The sequence below is a fragment of the Urocitellus parryii genome, chromosome 3, assembly GCF_045843805.1.
Source record: "Urocitellus parryii isolate mUroPar1 chromosome 3, mUroPar1.hap1, whole genome shotgun sequence".
Taxonomy (NCBI): Eukaryota; Metazoa; Chordata; class Mammalia; order Rodentia; family Sciuridae; genus Urocitellus; species Urocitellus parryii.
The window spans coordinates 208,170,492-208,191,724 of NC_135533.1; the positions used below are offsets into that span (position 1 = coordinate 208,170,492).

A 21,233-nucleotide genomic window follows, 5' to 3' on the forward strand; every position below is an offset into this window, starting at 1 on the left:
TTCTTTCAACCTTACTATTCAGTGTAAAAATAAAATAACATTTTATACCCATTAAGTTGGTGAAGTTAGTCTGATATAAAGAATGGTGAGGATGTGAGTATATAAGTACTCAACCTTCTGGTGGCATTGTAAATTAGTACTGTCATATAAAAATAATTTGATCAAATCTAGCACAGTTAAAAATGCACTATCTGTGACCTAGCAGTTATATTTCTAAGTAGTTCTCAAAGTGTGGTTCCTGACCAGAAGCACAGCATTACTTGGTAACGGGTTAGAATTCAAAGCTCTTTGACCTCTCCTAAATCAGAAACCGTGGGGATGGGGATAGGTTCCTAAAGTAACCTGTTTTAATAAGCATTCCAAGTGATTCTGATGCATGTTACATTTGAGAACCACTAATTAGAAAGAAATTAGCACATTTATCTAAGGGCCTGTGTAAGAATTTAACAGCAGTATTTTTTTAAATATCCAAAAATTAGGAATAAACCAATTTATCTCCTGAAAGGAAATGGACAAATTTTGGTATAGTCATAATACCACAGTTAAAATGAATTAACCTGTTGCCTACATGCTGCTAATTTTTTGTTTGTTTGTTTGTTTGTTTGTGGTACTGGACATTAAACCCCCGTTACCTACATGGAATAATACCAGAGACATATTGAATGAGAAAATAAATTTGTAAAATTAATATTATTTGTGTAAGTCCATAAAAATACAAAATATACAGAGCATTGAGAATGCAAAATGTATTGTAATGAGAAGTGATAATGTAAGAATTGGACTGGATTTGTAGCAAATTATGATTATGGTTGCCTGTGAGGAAGGAGTGATGAGAACATAGAAGTGTATAGGGAGTATAGAGAATGAAAAAAATAGACAAAATGTTATAGTACTTGTTAATTTGGGTTTTGAGTTTATTGCTTGCATTTTTCCATATTTAAAATAGTATTTTAAATCCAGGCATGGTGGTGCATGCCTGTAATTCCAGCTGTTTGGGAGGCTAAGGCAGAGGAGGGTTCTAAGTTCAAGACCAACCTTGGCAACTTGTTGAGACCTTGCCTCAAAAAGGGCTGGGGTTGGGATTGTGGATCAGTGGCAGAGCGCTTGCCTCACATATGTGAAGCACTGGGTTCGATCCTCAGCACCACATTAGAATGAAAATATTGAAAAAAAAAAAGGGCTGGAAATGTAACTCACTGGTAGAGAGCACCCCTGGGTTCAATTCCCAGTGCCATGAAAATAAAATATTATTTGAAAATAAAAATGAAAGATAAGGAAGAGCCAAGACAACATGAGAGAAATTGGTATGAAAATTTGTTCTCCTGGTCTCCTTGGCTAACTACTCTTACACAGCTGTAGTCGATCCATTGCTGATAGTCCTCTTAGGGTTTTTAATTGGACCCTGCATCTTTAACTGTTTATTTAATAAGATGTATAAAACAAAAAATACATTCTGTAAAACTGATGGTCCTCCATACTCACTACAGTATCTGTAAACCAATGATGATTAATTAATGATTTGATTAGTTCCATAAAACCAGTGGGGAATGTTATAGGCCAGGCTATATAAGCAATGACCAAACAGACTTCATTTTACCCTGAGACTCCATATTACGTAAGAAGTGTTTCTCCCATAGGAAAGCCCCATCACTGTACCACATTACCAATTGCCTAGCATAGCCTACTTGCAATACAGAATAGCAATTCTTACACGATGTAAAATTGTTCTCTTTGGTTCCCATTTTCCTTGGGCAGTGTACCTTATTGGGGAATAATTGATTAGATGTTAGTAGCCATTCTTTAATTTGTATTCAACTAGGGTCACTTTGATCCATATCTCTTTTGATTATGCAAAAATCCCAGGAGAAATGAATGAGATGAAAATTTGATTAAGACATTGCATTGTTTCGCTAATGGCTTTATTCAGCTTCTGTACTACTTCTTGCTTGCTTGCTTGCTTGCTTGCTGGTTGCCAAGTCAATCTGGATGTGGTTTTCGCCTTTAAATATCCTAAAATGTTGAGGCTCTAGGCTGTTTCCTGCAGAGACAACTTGTTCCTGTTAGGGAGCAGTCCTGGACAGTCAGAATAAAGACACTCCAATATGGACAAATCATAAGCTATACCAAATATCAAAATTTGCTATAAAATTGAGGTAATGATACTACTCTCCTTGAAAAAATAAGTAGCTCAGTATAACTGAATGAAGAATGAAGAAAAAAACGTCATTGGTTCTCTTATGAAGTTTTAAATTATAATTTATTTCTCCTCTTGTTTTAGTATAAGCAAAAAGTAAATAATTTTATAGTAAATTATTTTAAATTTTTCTAATATATATTCACTTTCAGAATGATTTAAGGCTACAAATGGAAGCTCAGCGCATATGCCTTTCACTGGTTTATTCAGCTCACGTGGATCAGGTTCGTGAATATATGGAAAATGAAAAAGATAAAGCTCTTTGCAGTCTTAAAGAGGAGCTTATTTCTACTCAAGAGGAAAAGATCAAGGAACTTCAGAAAATACACCAGTTAGAACTACAGAATGTAAAAACACAAGAAACAGGTAAATAGTTTCTGACTTATAATTACCATGAAGCATCACTTAGAGTCCACCATTTCATAATTCTGTCCTTAGAACTCACAGGGGAAGGTGACTTGTGTATCTAAGCCCTAGTCTTATTTGTTCATATAATCATTGGATATTCATTCAAGTGCTAGAGAAAACTAAAATTACTGAGTCATTTTCCCATAAGAAATCATAATCCATTGGGAAAGCATATATAAAATAAACTGAAAATTTCTGAAATGTAAAGAATGGAGGGAGAAAAAAGAGTCTTGTCTTTCCTGGGGAGATGAGTAGGATGAGGGTATGGACAGGAGTAATTGGGTTGGAAATTTGGGGAAGGCTATGGAGTCTTAAGCATTGAGCTCTATCTAAGATTGCATCCATTTGGGAGAACTGGGAGTTCAGGTTGTGTTAGCTAGATAAAACTGGAGAGATTGGAAGGAGCTTGATCAGGAAAGGTTTTATGTACTCTGATGAAACATGTTTATGTTTTATGCTATTGGTGATAAGACCTACAGCAGGATTTTAAATAGTGGGAGTAACAATAAGATTTTTATTTTAAGGTGATACCATTAGGATCAGTTGGAAGGGATGAAATTATTGATGGGAAGACCAGCCAGATTGAATTGAGAATGATAGAAAGTTAAGTTCAACACTTAGAGTTAGGCTCTAGTTTGTCGTTAATGTTAGCAGAAATTAAGAATGATACCCAAGTTTCTAGCTTAAGAAACTAGAGTATGGTTCTAGTCATAGAAAGGAACCAATCTGTGAAAAAAATAATAAATTCAGTTTTAAATACATTGAGTTAAGAATAGAATACTTATTGACTTTGAAAAAATATATAGGAGTTAGTTGAAAATAGAAGTCTGAAACCTGGGAGAAAAATTTAAGTATGAGGTAAAGATTTATAATCAGCATGAATGTCAAGGACAAGAGGTCAAGGACAAGAATGAGTTATCCTGGGAAACTAGAGAGTGAGTTAAAAGACCAAGATGGCATAATGGGAAGCAACAATGTTAAGGGACCATACAATGAACCATAAACAATTAGTCACAGTTAATGTTTTTCTTTCATGATTATTTGGCCAGTTAACTAGACTTCTTGTGTTCAAGGTATCTCTAGGCCTTCACTTTTGCTTTTAGTAATGAGTTTTATTATTGGAATTGCTTTGGGGAACAGAATAGAATTTCAAGCATATCAGATAATACCATGCTTTTTCACTTCAGGGGTTCTTTGAATGTAGTAATATTTTAAGTTTGTATTTTTTTTAATTGATATCTTCTTGAGATAGTCTGTCCACTATTTCCCAAATTGCATGTTAACTAATGGCTCATTTAATTGGCAAAAAAAGTTAGTTTAGTGATTAACTATCAACATTTTTTAGAAATAAAAATAAAAGAGGAAAATGAAAGGTGTGAACTACTCTCCTCTGGTCCCTTTTCAACACCTCTTTTGTTTCATGTTTCTGAATTGTTTTAAAGATATAAAATTGTTGAATTTAGAGATACTATACCATAAGGATAGGAGAAATGATCTTGAATCACACTGTTTTCTTGTTTTTATCAGTCAGAATGAGTCAAATTAAAACCTGAGTTTCACTCAAAACATTTTTCAAAGAATAAATATTTTTATACATTGAAATAAAATAATTGTTATTTCACTGAGAAGTTTGTATTGAAATGTGTATTGTCTTCTCTTCCTGTTATCTTCTCTGTAAGATACCAAAAAAATTAAACAACTTGAAGAACAAATTCAAGAATTAGAAAACTTCATATGCTTTTTTCGCCAACAATTGAAAGAAACTGAAGAAAATCATAGGGCAGAAATTTATTCTCTACAGGAGAAGTTTCAAGCCATTAGTGAGGCCACAGTGGACACAAGGTATCTATTTACTTAAAACTTCATTCAGCGGTATTTGTAGCTTAGTAACAATGATAGTATCTTCTGGAATGGTTATTTTAAGAATAAAATATAACTTTAACAAAGAGATAGGATGTAACATTTTTAAGAAATAAGAGCAGGAGATAATTCTGTATCTTTAAAATGTGTGAAATAAATGTTGGTATAAATCAAAGACATTTTATTATAGGAATTATACTTTTATAAAGATGTTATTATTAATCTATTTTCTGAATTATAATAAGTCAGGTAGTAGACATTTACTTGTTTATTCTATGCCTAGGCTTTGATATGTTGATGTGGTGAATACTTAAATAGTCTAAGTATGATCATTCCACTATGACTTGAATATACTCCATTTGATTGTCTAATGCTCAAATTCATCATGTCCCAAATAGAATCCTGATCTATGAGGAGAGAAGAAATGATCCTGAATTACCACTATTTATGTTTTCTTGGATCAGGATCTTCTAAAATTTGCTCCTTCTGTAGCCATCTTCATCCATCACGACTCCTTTCTGTCATAACTCTCTGCCATTCTATGAAAAAAATCTTGTTTTTTTTTTTTTTTTAACCTTCAAAGTACATCAAAGCTGTGCCACTCCTTACTGCTCCACTGGTCCCTGCCATTGTGTGTTTCACCTGGATTACTCAACTTCTGTTTACAGTCTGTTCTCTATATAGTCAACACAAGTGCCAGAACCTTTGCTTTTATAATTTCAGTTACAGCATGTTACTCTAATCCTCTTCTGCTCTTTACAGTCTCACTAGGTCCTGAGGACCATGACATCTTTGACTTTCATTTCCTACTGACTTTCGTATCACCTACTATTCTCAAACCATATAATCCCATGGGGTTGGGGTTGGAGCTCAGCTTGCCTGGCTTGTGTGAGGCCCTCGGTTTGATTCTCAGCACCACATATAAATAAATAAAGGTCCATTGACAACTAAAAACAATTTTAAAAGATTAAAAAAAAACCTCATTCAACCCCACTGTGATCCTCAAATATATCACATATCAGTACGCTTCTGCTTTAGGGATTCATTGGCTTTTTCTTCTAACTAGAATGATTATTCTCCAGGTATTTGTATGCCCACACCCTCATCTCCTTTGGATCTTTACTTAGATGTCATGTTCTTACATAAATTAAAATTTTCCCCAAAGAGTCTGTGTCTTACTTTTCTACTTCATTTTTTCTTAAAATTATTTGTTTTATATGTACACATACATTATAATCATTGTGTGTGTGCATGTATGTGTATATATAAATAATGTATGTATGCACTTTATATATCCAAATGTATATAAATTTAGAGGAAGTATTGTTTCATTTTGTTTGTCTTCCATTAAGGAATTTAAGCCTTTTTAAAAAAATATTTTTATTAGTTGTTATTTTATTTATTTATTTATTTACATGCAGTGCTAAGAATTGAACCCAGTGCCTCATACACAGCAGTCAAGTACTTTACCACTGAGCCACAACCCCAGCCTAGGAATTTAAGCTTATCTTTGTCTATTTAAGTCACTGATATATTCTAAATCCACATGATTCCTAAATACTAATCTTACCTTATTGTTATAAGATTAGACATTTTAAGAAAACATTTTTACAAAGTATTGAATGCTTATATAACAATATAGAATTCAGACATACATACCAAAAGATATGTGGGTAGATAAAATTAAAATTAAACTAATTGTAAGTTAAAATTAAACTAACTGTAAGTTAAGAACCTTCTCTTTACTGTTGCCACATTTCATTTCCAATATAAGCAATCATTGTTACTTTTGATATGTATTCTTTCAGACATTTCCTATTTATATAGACATATGTTGAAACAGGTTTTTAATGCAAGTGAGAATTTATAAGCTTTTTTTTTAACTCAGTAATATATCTTAGATATATCTTTATATATATACATACATGCACGCACACACACTCATATATATATATATATATATATATATATATATATATATTTTTTTTTTTTTTTTTTTTTTTTTTTTTTTTTGGTATCAGGGATTGAATGTAGGGGCTCTTAATCACCGAGCCACATCCTCACGCCTCTTCTTTTTTTTCAGAACTACTGTTTTTATTTAAAATAACTCATGTTCATATCTACCACATACCAGTTGGGTAATGTTAGACAAATCAAATTTAATGAACTATTATTTCTATATATGTAGTTTCAATAACTAATTTTTTTTTTAGTTCTAGCAATTTTTTTTCTTCTAACTAGTTATCTAAGACAGTAGGATGCATTTTGACATATCATACATAAATGAAGTATAACTTCTCATTCTTTGGTTGTACATGATGTAGAATATGTGATGTAATCATATATGCACCTGAGGTAATAATATCTGATTCATTCTACTGTCCTTTCTTTCCTCATAACCCTTCCCCTCCCCTCATTGCCCGTTGTCTAATCCAAAGTATGTTTATCCCCCCCTACCCCATTGTGAATTAGTATCCGCATATCAGACAAAATATTCAGCCTTTGGTTCTTTGGGATTGGCTTATTTAGCTTAGCATGATATTCTCCAGGTCCATCCATTTGCCACCAAATGCCATAATTTCATTCTTCTTTAAGGCTGAGTAATACTCCATTGGGGAGATATACATCAAACTTTCTTTATCCATTCATCTGTTGAAGGACACCTGGGTTGGTTCCGTAGTTTAGCTATTGTGAATTTAGCTGCTATAAACATGATGTGGCTGCATCACTGTATTATGCTGATTTAAAGTCCTTTGAGTATAAACCTAGGAGTGGGATAACTGGGTCAAATGATGGTTCCATTCCAAGTTTTCTTAGGAATCTCCATGCTGCTTTCTATAGTAGTTGCACCAATTTGCAGTCCCACCAGCAATGTATGAGTGTACCTTTACCCCCACATGCTTGCCAACATTTATTGTTGCATATTTTTTTCTTTCTTTCTTTCTTTCTTTCTTTCTTTCTTTCTTTCTTTCTTTTTTTTTTTTTGTGGTGCTGAGTATTGAACTAAGGCCTTGTGCATGCGAAGCAAGCACTCTACCAACTGAGCTATGTCCCTAGGCCTGTTGCTCGTATTCTTGATAGTTGCCATTCTAACTGGAGTGAGATGGAATCTCATTGTAGTTTTGATTTGCATTTCTCTAATTGCTAGAGATGTTGAACATATTTTCACATATTTGTTGATCAATTGTATGTTTTCTGTGAAGTATCTGTTCAGTTCCTTAGCCCATTTATTGATTGGTTTGTTTTTCTGGTGTTTTTATTGTTTTTTAATTTTTTTTTAGTTGTCAATGAACCTTTATTTTTAAAATTTATTTATATATGGTGCTGAGAATCAAACCCTAGGTCCCTCACACATGCCAGGCAAGCGCTCTACCACTGAGCCACAACCCCAGTCCCTGGTGTTAAGTTTCTTGAGTTTTTTTATATATCCTGGGGATTAATGCTCTGAGGTGTATGTGGTAAAGGTTTTCTCCCATTCTGTAGGCCCTCTCTTCATGTTATTGATTGTTTGATGTGAAGAACCATTTTAGTTTGAATCTTTTTATTGATTCTTGCTTATAGTTCTTGTGCTCTAAAAGTCTTGTTAAGGAAGTCAGTTCCTAAGCTGAGATGGTAGAGTTTGGACCTACTTTTTCTTCTGTTAAGTGCCTGGTCTCTGTTCTAGTGCCTAAATCCTTGATCCACTTTGAATTGAGTTTTGTGCAAGATTAGAGATAGAGGTTTAATTTCATTTTGCTTCATGTGGATTTTCAGTTTTCCCAGCACCATTTGTTGAATAGGCTATCTTTTCTCCAGTGAGTATTTTTGGCACCTTTGTCTAGTATGAGATAACTGTATTTATATGGCTTTGTCTCTGTGTCTTCTATTCTGTATCATTGGTCTATGTGTCTGTTTTGGTGCCAGTGTCATCCCATTGTTTTTGTTGTTGTTGTTGTTGTTGTTGTTGTTGTTATGGCTCTGTAGTATAATTTAAGTTCTGGTATTATGATGCCTCTTGCTTCACTTTTCTTGCTAAGGATTGCTTTGGCTATTCTGGGTCTCTTTTTTCCAAATGAATTTCATGATTGCTTTTTCTAGTTCTACAAAGAATGTCATTGGAATTTTAATAGGAATTGCATTAAATCTATATAATGCTTTTGGTAGTGTGGCCATTTTGACAGTGTTAATTCTGCCTATCCAAGAACATGGGAGATATTTCTGTCTTCTAAGGTATTCAATTTTTTTTTTTAGTGTTCTGTAGTTTTCACTGTAGAGGTCTTTCACCTCTTTTGTTAGATTGATTCCAAATATTCTATTTTATTTTTTGACGCTATTGTGAATGGGGTAGTTTTCCTAATTTCTTTTTCAGTGGCTTTATCACTGATATATAGGAATGTATTTGATGTATGGTTGTTAATTTTATGTCCTGCTACTTTGCTGAATTTCATTCATTAATTCTAGAAGTTTTCTGGTGGATTTTTTAGGTCTTCTAAATTTAGAATCATATTGTCGGCAAATAGTAATAATTTTAGTTATTTTTCTGTTCGTATCCCTTTAATTTCTTTCTTCTGTCTACTTGCTCTGGCTAGTTTCCAGGATTATATTGAATAAAAGTGGTAAAAGGAGGGTATTCTTGTCTTACTACAGTTCTTAGATGGAATGCCTTCAGTTTTTCTCCATTTAGAATGATTTTGGTCTTGGGTTTAGCATGTATAGCTTTTACAGTGTTGAGATATGTTTCTACTATCCCTAGTTTTTCTAGTGTTTTAAACATGAAAGGGTGCTTTATTTTGTCAAATGTTTTATGTACTCCTATTGAAATGATCATATGATTCTTCTTGAAGTCTATTGATGTGATGAATTACATTTATTTATTTCTGTATGTTGAACCAACCTTGAATCCCACTTGAATATGGTGCACTATTGTTTTAGTCAGCTTTTTTATTTCTGTTACTAAAGGATCTGACCAGAACAATTTTAGGAGAGGAAAAGGGCTCATGGTGTTATTTGAGGGCTCATGGTGTTTAGACGTCTTAGTCCATAGAAGGCCAGCTCCATCCCTTGGGCTTTGAGGTAAGGCAGAACATCTGGAAGAAGAGTGTGGCAGAGGGAAGGAGCTCACATAGTGATCAGGAAACAGAGAGACAGAGACTCCACTCTCCAGACACAAAATATATACTCCATACAGAGACTCCACTCTCCAGATAAAAAATGATACTCCATAGCCATCCCCCCAATTCCCATCTCCTCCAGCCATACCCTACCACTTCATTTAATTCCTATCAGGGGATAATTCACTGATTGGGTTAGTCATTTCTCCTCTGAATCTTCTTGCATTGTCTTATGTAAACTTTTGGGGGATACCTGACGACCAAACCATAACAACTATATTTTTAATGTTTTTATACGCGAGTTGCCAGAATTGTATACAGAATTTTTGCACCTATGTTCATTAGGGGTATTGGTCTGAAGTTATCTTTCCTTGATGTGTCTTTGTCTGATTTTGATATCAGGTGATACTAGCTTCATAGAATGAGTTTGGAAGAGTTCCCTCCTTTTCTGTTTCATGAAATAGTTTGAGGCTTATTGGTGTTAATTCGTCAAAGGTCTTGTAGAACTGGGTAAGAATCTGTTTCATCCTGGGCGTTACTTAAATGGTTGGCTTTTGATGGCTTCTTCTTTTTTATTGCTTGAAATTGATCTGTTTAAATTGTGTATGTCCTCCTAATTCCATTTGGGTAGCTCATTTGTCTCTAGAAATTTGTTGATGTCTTTAAAATTTTCATTTTTATTGGAGTATAAATTTTCAAAATAGCTTCTGATTCTCTACTGTATTTCAACAGTATCTGTTGTAATATTTTTTGTGACTATGAATTTTAGTGATTTGAGTTTTCTGTCTTTATTAGCACGATTGAGTTTATCAATTTTATTTATTTTTTTCAAAGAGCCAACTTTTTGTTTTGTTAATTTTTTAATTGTTCCATTTATTTCAATTTCATTTATTTCAACTCTGATTTTAATTATTTCCTGTCTTCTACTGCTTTTGGTGTTGATTTGTTTTTCTTTTTCTAGGGCTTTGAGATCTTATGTTAGGTCATTTACTCATTGACTTTCCATTCTTTTAATGAAATTAGCTTAATAGTGTCCCAGAGATTTTGACAAGTTGTATCAGTTCTCATTTATCTCTGGTAAGTATTTTAAAAATTTCATCCCTGATTTCTTCTTCTATCCATTGGTTAGTCAATAGCGTATTATTTAGTCTGTAGGTGCTGGAGTAGTTTTTATTTTTTATTGTGTCAATGATTTCTAATTTCATTCCATTATGATCTGATAGAATGCAGGGTATTATTTCTTTTTTTATTTCATAATTGTTGCTTTGTGGCATAAGATATATAGTCTATTTTAGAGAAGGGTCTGTGTGCTGCTGAGAAGAACATGTATTCGTTGATGGATGTAAAACTCTTTATATGTCTGTTAAGTATAAATTATTGATTATATTATTAAGTTCTATAGTTTTTTTTGTTTAGTTTTTGTTTGACGATCTATCCAGTAGTGAGAAAGGTTTGTTAAAGTCACTCAGTATTATTGTATTATGGTCTATTTAATTCTTGAAATTGAGGGAAGGTTTGTTTGATATATGTAGATGCTCCATTGTTTGGGGCATAAATATTTAACATATTATGTCTTGTTGATGTATAATTCCCTTAAGCAGTATGAAATGTCTTCTTTGTCCCTTCTGATTAACTTTTGGCTTGAAGTACACTTTATCTGACATGGGGATAGAAACCCCTGCTTGTTTACTCAATCCATGGGAGTGATATGTTTTTTCCTGTCCTTTCATTTTCACTCTGTAGATGTCTTTGCTTATGAGGTGAGTCTCTTGGAGACAACAGATTTTGGGGTTTTGTTTTTTAATCCAATCTGCCAGTCTATGTCTTTTGGATTTATTAGTTTAGACCATTAACATTCAAGGTTATTTTTGAGATATGATTTGTGTTCCCAGTCATTTTAGTTTATTTCTGCTTTTTACTTTGAATTAATTTCTCCTTTGATTGATTATTCCTTTTGTATGGCTCCTCCCTTTGTTGATTTTGACTTTTTTTTCCATCTTCATGGAATATTTTGTTGATAATGTTTTATAGCACAGATTTTCTAGTTGTGAATTCTTTTAACTTTTGTTTATTATGGAAGGTTTTTATTTCATCTTTAAATCTGAAGTTTTATTTTGTTAGATATAGAATTCTTGGTTGGCATCCATCTTCTTGCAGAACTAGGTATATATTATTCCAGGACCTCCTGGCTTTGAGGGTCTGGGTTGAAAAATCACCTGAGATCCTAATTAGTTTCCCTCTATATATAATCTGATATTTTTTTCTCTCATACCTTTAAAGTTCAATCCTTATTTTCTATATTTGACCTTTTTCTTTATGATGTATCTTGATGTGGGTCTGTTGTGATCTTGTACATTTGAAGTCCTCTTGTATTTGATTTTCCATTTCATTCTTCAGATTTTGGAAATTTATTCATATTATTTCATTGAAAAATTGGGCATTCCTTTGGTTTGTATCTCTATGCCTTCACCTATCCCAATAAATCTTAATTTGGTCTTTTCTTGTTATTTCATCATTCTTGGAAGTTCTGTTCATGGTTTCTTACCATCTTCCCTGTGTAGTCAACTTTATTTTCAAAATTATATATTTTGTCTTCATTGCCCGAGGTTCTATCTTCTAAATGGTCTAATCTATTGATAATACTTTCCATTGAATTTTTAATTGGTTTATTGATTGTTTCATTTTGAGGATTTCTGGGGTTGTTGTTGTTGTTGTTGTTGTCATTTTCTGAGAATCTCTGCCTCTGCAATGATCTTTTACCTCCTCAAATTTATCTCTGATTTTATTCCCTTTATCATTCTTTATGAACCAGGTCAGTCTAATATGTACTTTCTAAACTCCTTTTCTACATTTCTTTTACTGTGTTGTCTATGGGTTTAATTATTGGATCATCTTAGTTTGTTTGGGCCACTTTGTTCCATTGTTTTCTCATGTTGTTTTTATGTATGCCCTTCTAGCAGTGTGGATTTCAGGCAGTACAGTTTCTACCCTGTAGATTCATAGTGTCCCTGAAGATTTCTAGTACCTCGCCTTTAAGGAAGAGACAAATAATAACTGCACCCAATACAAACAATATACAGCCTTAAACCAAATAGCTCCTATTAAGGCATCCACAGTTTTGTTCCATTAAACTGAAATGATGTGTTCAATCATTGTCTACAATATAAACAGTAAGTTTGCAAAAAAGTTTTACAGTTTCCATTGGTGGACAAAGAGAGAACAAAAGTCATGTAGGATGTTTATGAGGAAGGATCAGAAAAGATAGAAGTTAAAAAATTATAGGAAGAATGAAGGGAGGACTTAATAGAGATTGGGTGTTAGCAAGAGAAAAGTGAGAAAGAGAATCCAAGGAAACAGATAAATGAGAGGGAAAAAATATATATATATAGTAAAAAATTTTTTTAAAGAAAATAATAAACAACAAAACTGTAATGTAGTATTCAGATATCCCAGTCCTCAATAAACTGATCCATGAAAAATACTTGGTTTCAAAAATGGTAGACATGTGAGAGAAGAAAAAAAAGGAATCTGGATGAAAAATTGAACACTTTTTTCCATTGCAGTTCAAAAGTTTCTCAGCTTCTCTTCTGAGCAGTTAGGTATGTTGTCTGGAGTTTGATGCTAGCTCTACCCTCAGGGTAGTCAGGGTTGCTAAAGTGAGAGGGTTAGTCCTGGAAGTGGAACTACTAGAGCCAAGGTGTAGGCTTAGGTACGTTCCAATCTCTTCACTGCGTGCCTATTGGTCTGAAGATTTTAAGTCATCACACCTCCAAGGCTCAGCAGTTGTCTGTCCACATTGGAAGACCGCACCTGGGGAACCTCCTTTAGGTTCTACACATGTGATGTAGGAATCTGTTCTTAGCCCACTACTTTGCCTGCAGACCCCATGAACCCTGATCATCATTTGGTCTCCAAACTTGATCTCTCCTTTGCCTGTCCTTTCAAATTCACAGTCAGGCACTTCTCTTCCAGCCAGTACTGCAAGCAGCTGATTGGATGGGGAGGGGAAAGCCAGGTGGGTTTCCTTGATCAGTATTCTCCTGTGTAAATGTCCCTCCTTGCCTGATTTTCTCCTGGTCACTTTGGAACACTCTTTATCACACAGCATGGGTTTGCCTTGCACATTTTTTGGGCCAGACTTTGGTCTGCCAATAATTGACTCACCTAGCTGCAGGCCCCCCAGCCACTGCTTCACAATGGTTCTTTCTGCTATCCTCCATGCATGCCGCCAAGAAAGCTGGTGGCTTCCCTCCTGTACACAGATGCTGTGCAGCATCTGTGCACAGGATTTTTTGTTTGTTTATTTGTTTTTTGTTTTTTGAGCAGTATCTCTGAGCTCTTAAGCTCTCCATACCGCAAAACACCTCCGTTTTCCTAGGAATGGGGGTTCCTTTAGTTCCTTTATTGCTTTACTACATTCACATAGGGATTAGTCTGGTTTGTACTTCCAGCTATTTTACAGCTGTGGAGTTGGGGATCTTTCCCCCTTATTTTATTATACAAGATCTCTTGAGTCCATGATCTGTTTTGAGTATCCAGTTAAGTCCTTCCTAGTTCTGAACCATTCACCCATCTTGTTGAAAAGTGGCCTTTCTGCTTTTCTTGGTTCACTCCACAGATCAGGGAAGCAAATACTTTATTCAGCCATCTTCCTGCATTTCCAACCCTTTTTTTTTTTTTATTTTGAAAGAGAGTCTCACTAAATTGCTAAGGTTCGTCCTGAATTTTTGATCATCCTGCCTCAACCTCCCAAATTTCTGGAGTTGCAAGCACGCACCACTGTACCTGGCTCTTTTAATATATTTAATCCAATATAATCTATTCTATATTATTATATGTTTTGTGTCTGTGTAATTTAGATATCCATGTAATATGAATAATATGTATCATATATCTTAGGGGTATATAAGTAGTGTGTAGTATCAGTATATATAGTATGTTATATTATGTACACTGTTGCTATATAAGCATATCTAAGATGTTATTTTTAAAAGACTTATTAAAAATGTTTTTTACATAATAAATTTTTTATCATACATTTATTCTGAAATTCATTAAATGACATAATATTCATTGTTACTTTTAAATGGAAAACTTGGTCAAAAATGTTTTAAGTTACAATACTTGTAACCCTGGAGGAACTATCATTTTTGTCTCTCCACTGCCTCAGTACACGTTATGCATGGTAGAAACTTTGGATAAAACACACAACACTAATTTTTTTATACTTTTTCATTTATATTTAGCTTCTCTGTTGATTCAGTGGTAATTAAAGAATCTGATGTACAGAAATCAGTAGTACATCCTGGAAGTTGTCTAAAAAAGAATATTGATGATTCAATAGAGGTATGTTATTTTTAATCTTCATTTTTAAACAGTTATGTACACTGATACTTTTTCTTACTATCAATTTTATGTCTTCAGTTTTGTAATTATGTGGTAAATATTTGGCTAAGATTAAGCATAAAGCATGAGGATAATACCTTATATAAAAGATCCAGAATGTCTATAGAAATATTTTCATAGCATAGGAAAAACACAGAGAAAGTTAAATTTGGGAATTTTCCTCCCTTGTTACAGTTTAAATTTTTTCTTTGTAACATTTCTTTATGAACTGTGTAACAAATCAGCTTCAGTACCATGGCCAACATAGTCTTTTCTTCCCCTTATGGAAGCAGAGGGTATCTTCAGAATGGTGTATAGGATTCCCTAAAATCCAAGGTGCTAGGGCTGGAATAGTGGATCAGGCTGTCTTCCAACAGAAGTAATGATAGAAAAACGCTTTTTTTACCGTGCTTGCCACTGAACCACTCTCTGCCTCTCCTCAACATTGTATTATTCAAAACTTTTTTCAAACCCCCAACTGCATCTTCATCTTCACTCAATAATTCTAAATTCTAGTAAAAATTAAAATCACTGCCTATTGCCCTTTCTCATTCTGGATATTAAGAAGAGATATGAGCCACACTCATCCCTTATTAAATGTCTGTTGGATGAAATTCAAATAATTGGTAAATAAACAAATACTTTCATGTTGACAGTACATCTACATTTCTAAAAGATTTATTTTTTAATTGATAAAAATAATTTGTATGTGGAAAATTGTGTTCTTTTAATAAATACCAAGAAGAAAATTTGCTCATAATTTCATTATCAAACATAGCCACTTGTTAACATTTTACTTAAAATAAATATACATTTATACATATGTCTTATTAATTATATTTAAGTATCCTTAACCCACCCTAGAATTTATGCTAATAATTACAGATATGTAAATATATTTCTCTCTTTGCATCTTTAAGTTTATAATAAGTGTAATTATTTCGTAGGATTATTAGATTAATATTTTTAGTTAAAAGATAACTGAAATTTATTTTTATTTGAAAGTGTCCAAAAATAGTGATATTTTTGGAATATTGAGTACATCCTTAAAATTAATGGTATAAAATCAGTGTAAATTATCATATTTCACCCTTTAATTTAGTTTTCTAATGAATGTGGAATGAAACAAGAAACAAATATGGTTAAATTGTTGGAAAAACAATACCAAGAAAGATTAGAAGAAGAAATAGCTAAGGTAAGTTTATAGTTTATCTGGAAGATTTTCTTGGTTTATAGATTTTCTTTATCTTTGAACTATCAAAAAAGCATAGATTTTATTGATGGTATGCACTTTGTTTTTATTTGTAAGTTTCATATATAGTTCATCAAACAGTTGTGTAACAGCATCAACTATAATTGCTGCTTCATAGAATGTTTTGCGGTGCTTTTCATTGAGAAGAACATTTTTTTCTTGATATAGAATAGTAATTACAGTTTTTCAGAATGCTACAAGTTTTTATATTTGTGTTACATTGTAAATAGTTACCTTGTGAAGGAGTTTGGCATTCTAAAAATGAGGGAAAAGTTATGAAGAGAAAAAGTGATTGTATTGCCCTGATAAATTATTGTAATGTTAGATAATAACTACAGATACTGATGGAGGATTGTTACGGAACATTATCACTCATGGCCAAGTGAATTTTCTTGGAAGGAAGAAATATAAAGACTTTTAGTTTTTTTTATTTTTGTACTGAGCATTTATTGATGTTATAGTTAGAAAAGTTTTGCTTGTTTTATTTTAAAAGGCAGGCAGTAAAACACTTTGATGTTAAATTTATTGAAAAATAGCCTATCTCTGTATCACTTTATCAGAGGATTTATTTTTGTTTTTAAAACTATGAGGCCAGGCTTTTTTCTAATTCATATACTTTTGAGTAATGACCCACTTTTTAAATCCAGCTGGTATTTATAAATCTAATCCTTTTTTGTTTGTTTGATTGATTTCTTTAGGTCATTGTGTCAATGAGCGTTCCATTTGCTCAACAAACTGAACTATCTAGACTATCAAAGGGAAAAGAAAATACTATGTCATCCAAACAAGCACTTACTTTCTGTCAGCAAAATGAAAAACATTATTTTAATGAAATGAAATTATCTCAGGATCAAATTGATCTTCAGACCTCTGATGCATTGGACATGAAATTTAAAGAAGAATTTAAGCCACTTAGTAAAGAGTTAGGAGAAGATGGAGAAGTTCTGTTACCAAACAGTGATCATCTTGATGATTTAGTAGAATCAGAGGTCCACCAACTAACTATTTCAGAAGAAATGTTCTCCAAAGACAAAACATTTATAGTTAGCGAATCTGTAAGTATGCTTCTTTGAATATAAAAAAGAAAAACTTATAAAAATATCTTCAGTTTAAAACAGTAGTAATAATGCTTATTAATAGAGAATGAAAGTATGAAGTCCAGTCTTGACTTTAATGTGTTTTATTAATTATAAGGTATTTGATTAAGTGAAACAATATTGGTGTGAAGTATAAAATAAGTCAGGTCATAGTATTCTTGGTTGTCTTATGGACATAGTACATGTTAAGTTCTCATTGTAAATTATACCTGTGTTAATTTTAAATTAATTGAAGATTAATTATAACTAGGTAATACCTGTGGCCAAAAGATTTGCTCAATTAAATGTAAGAAAATAAAAGGAAATTGCTACAAATTCAAGAAGACAATTCAAAGTATCTTATTATCTATATACTAATTCTTTTTTCTTGTTAGTTGAGGATCTGTTACCCCAACTAATTGTAGCCTTTATCAGAAAACAATAAATTCGGGGCTGGGGATGTGGCTCAAGCGGTAGCACGCTCGCCTGGCATGCATGCGGCCCGGGTTCGATCCTCAGCACCACATACAAACAAAGATGTTGTGTCTGCCAAAAACTAAAAAATAAATAAATAAATATTATTTTTTAAAAAAGAAAACAATAAATTCTACTTCTTTTAAAATTATCTGAATTTCAAATTTATTTTTCACAATCGATATATCTTGTTCAGAGTAGTATTCAAATAAAACTGTCAGCTTTTTATGTAATGCAAAACTTGTGAAATGTTTATGAAAACTAATTTAGCTGTAGCTGTTCAAGGCAGAATGATTTTAATTAGTATCTTAAGGGATTGAAGTATTCATAGAACCTATTGACTTGTCATGAGTGTGAGAAACTCATAAATGTAAAGCATTTATTTCCAAATAAAATTTATTATAATTTTTCTCTGAATAAGCAGTTTTCTATAATACTGTGATGACCAATGAATAAAAATTAAATAGGCAAAATTCCTTATATTTTGTGAACTTAATTTTTAAAAATATTTTTCTAGTTGTATATGGACATAATACCTTTATTTTATGTGTTTATTTTTACGTGGTTCCCGGGATTGAACCCAGTGCCTCATGCATGCTAGGCAAGTGCTCTACCACTGAGGCACAACCCTGGCCCTATAAACTTATATATATATATATATATATATATATATATATATATATATATATATATATATTTATATTTTTTGTTGTTGTTGTTGTTGTTTATATTATTTCCCCATTATAAAATATCAAGAAATATAAAGGAGTTATAACTTCATTAAGAGAATGGGCTGGAGATATAGCTTGGTAGTAGAGCACTTGCCCAGCATGTGTGAGAGGCCCTGGGATCAATCTCTAGTATGGGTGGAAAAAAAAGTGGACGGGGTGGGGGTTGGAAGGGATGGATAAAGAATCTTGAGTATTTTGTTTTTCTCTGTTAGAATTAGATTTTAGCTAAACTATCTGGTAAGTAGCTGTTTTCTTTTGGAAAATAACATATATGGTGGTAATAAATTAACTTCATGTTGTTTTGGAATTATAAGTAAGAAAAATACTTTTTTAAAAAAAGTGATTTATGGGCTGGGATTGTGGCTCAGTGGTAGAGCGCTTGCCTTGCATGGGTGAGGCACTAGGTTCGATCCTCAGCACCACAAAAATAAATGAATAAAGGTATTATGTTCATCTACAACTAAAAAATATTTTTTTAAAAAGTGATTTATGCTTTTGTTTAATAATAAAACTAAAACTCAGATGCTTTATGTTGTTAATAGAATTGTTTTCATATTCAGTTAAAATATCAATGCTGACTAATTGCCACAAAATATGTTATGATTGAGTTTTTTGCTTGTGTTTTTTCCTATCCAAGATTCATGGTAAGATGTTGGCATCAAGCATGGATGCTTCTAGACAAATGATGTCAAATGAAGAACAGTTGGAAGATACGAGGCAAGAAGTTGTACGACAGTATGAAGAACATCAACAGGCCACAGAACTGTTGAGGCAGGCACACATGAGACACATGGAGCGACAGCGGGAGGAACAGGAGCAGCTACAAGAAGAGATTAAGAGACTTAATAGACAGTTAGCCCAGGTATGGAACTTTAGAGTCTCTTTTCTCCTCAATTGAAATAATGGTATTTTTTATGTGGCTTTTTTTTTAAGTCAAAATTATTTTTCCTAGCTACAAATAAATTACAAATACTTAACATCAGGAAGTTCCTGGGATCAACTTTAGACCTTGTTAGGCACACCTAACTCAACTGGTATAATGTGCATTATCATTTTATTTAACTGCCTTTCAGGCACTGGAAATGTGACTACAATATAAATTTAAAAATTCTATTGACCATACATAGCTAAAGCACTTTGAGAATTTTGGAAATATTATACTGAGGTACTTGAGTATACAGTTGCTGTCATTCACTTTTTCCATGCTCATTTATAATTCTGTGAGTCTACCAATTACCATCTCCAAGGTTTATCTTTATCTATCTTTAATCCATCTTTTTAATCATGAATGGAAATCTTCTGAAGTAATCTGTTTCTAGAACTCTCTCCAAGGACACATCTCTTGTTGATTAGAGAAATTCAAATTTATATAACATTCTTTTCTAAATTTAAATATTTCATGGTATTTGGGAGCTATATTCTTGTCAACTGCTATATAAAATATACTCACAAAATTATTGCAGAAAAGCAAGAAATATTTACATGAAAGTTCTTATTAAAACAAATTTATTGAATTTAATTTTGAAAACTAAAACAACATGTATTTTTTAAATATAAAATAATAGGAAAATTGATATTTGAGAATAAACTATATCATTTGAAAAATCAGTTTTGCTTTTCTTCATTACATTTTGTGAATTTATTCTTCTAAAATTTCAATGCAAAAATTGACAGAGAAAATATTACTTGAACTATATAAATTCCTGAATATTTAAGTTTAAATAACTTTTTTTCTAAAGTTGCAAATTTTGCATTGAACTTCATATGTGCTTTTAATCCCTAATAATGAAATATGAATCATAAGGTAGAACCAAGGTCTCTTGGTCCCAAGGGGTTAAAAGAAATCTGCTTGATGTTTCTGCTTTTTACCTCTATCACAATCAATATTCTTCCATGACCTTTTTTCTTATTTAGAGATCCTCATTAAATAACGAAAACCTGGTTTCAGAAAGAGAAAGGGTGCTTTTAGAGGAGTTGGAAGCACTAAAGCAGCTGTCTTTAGCTGGAAGAGAGAAGCTGTGTTGTGAGCTGCGCAGCAGCAGTACGCAAACACAGGTAGTATTGACTTTGGTGCATTTAGGAACAGTAGATCAACAATGCAGTAGGATTTGTTTGTCTTTATTGTTGGTGGGAGACGTATTTTTATAGTTACTAAGCTTAACATATTGGTGATCACTTAGATGTAAGGTAGGTGGAGTCAAAATGCCTTGCTTTCTGTTCAAGATAATTTGAATCTGGCATTGCTTTAGGAGAAACTGTTGTTCTACCAAGCAGCAACCTGACAACCCTTATTGTCACACTATATAGAGTGTATTAGTTTGAAGCCATTCAAACATTTTTCATCTCTACACTTGAATGTTTTATCCTTTTTTTGATAATGCTGATCTCTTGATAAATTGTAGTTAAATATTATTTCAAGCACTTTCTGTTTCACATCATACCAGTATAGAAGAATGATATGCTGTTTCTAAGATGATAGGTTTTCTTTCTGTCTTGTCCTCTCTGCCGTTGCACAAACTTAAACAGAATGAAAATGAAAACCAAAGGGAAATTGAGGAACAGACGTTGAAAGAAAAGGAAATGGACAGAAGACCTGAAGATGTACCTCCTGATAGTCTGTCCAGTGAAAGGTATACAAAATGTGTATTTTTTCAGTGCAAAGTCAATTAAAATGGTTGTTCAAATGTAATAAACTTTATTCATCCTTATTTTTATCTTGTACATGTGTATTTTCTTAAAAATACTATCTTGTGTATGAAACGT

General features: G+C 32.6%; 1 protein-coding gene across 1 annotated transcript in view; it reads left to right on the forward strand.

The window, feature by feature from the left end:
* Positions 1-21,233, forward strand: part of LOC144253685 (A-kinase anchor protein 9-like) — a 110,100-nt gene that overhangs the window by 39,693 nt on the left and 49,174 nt on the right. The window contains exons 9-16 of the mRNA XM_077796362.1: positions 2,347-2,560; positions 4,282-4,444; positions 14,799-14,898; positions 16,040-16,132; positions 16,888-17,244; positions 19,108-19,332; positions 20,385-20,525; positions 20,997-21,100. Of these exons, the coding sequence (XP_077652488.1) occupies positions 2,347-2,560; positions 4,282-4,444; positions 14,799-14,898; positions 16,040-16,132; positions 16,888-17,244; positions 19,108-19,332; positions 20,385-20,525; positions 20,997-21,100 (1,397 nt within the window). The remainder of the gene's footprint in view (positions 1-2,346; positions 2,561-4,281; positions 4,445-14,798; positions 14,899-16,039; positions 16,133-16,887; positions 17,245-19,107; positions 19,333-20,384; positions 20,526-20,996; positions 21,101-21,233) is intronic.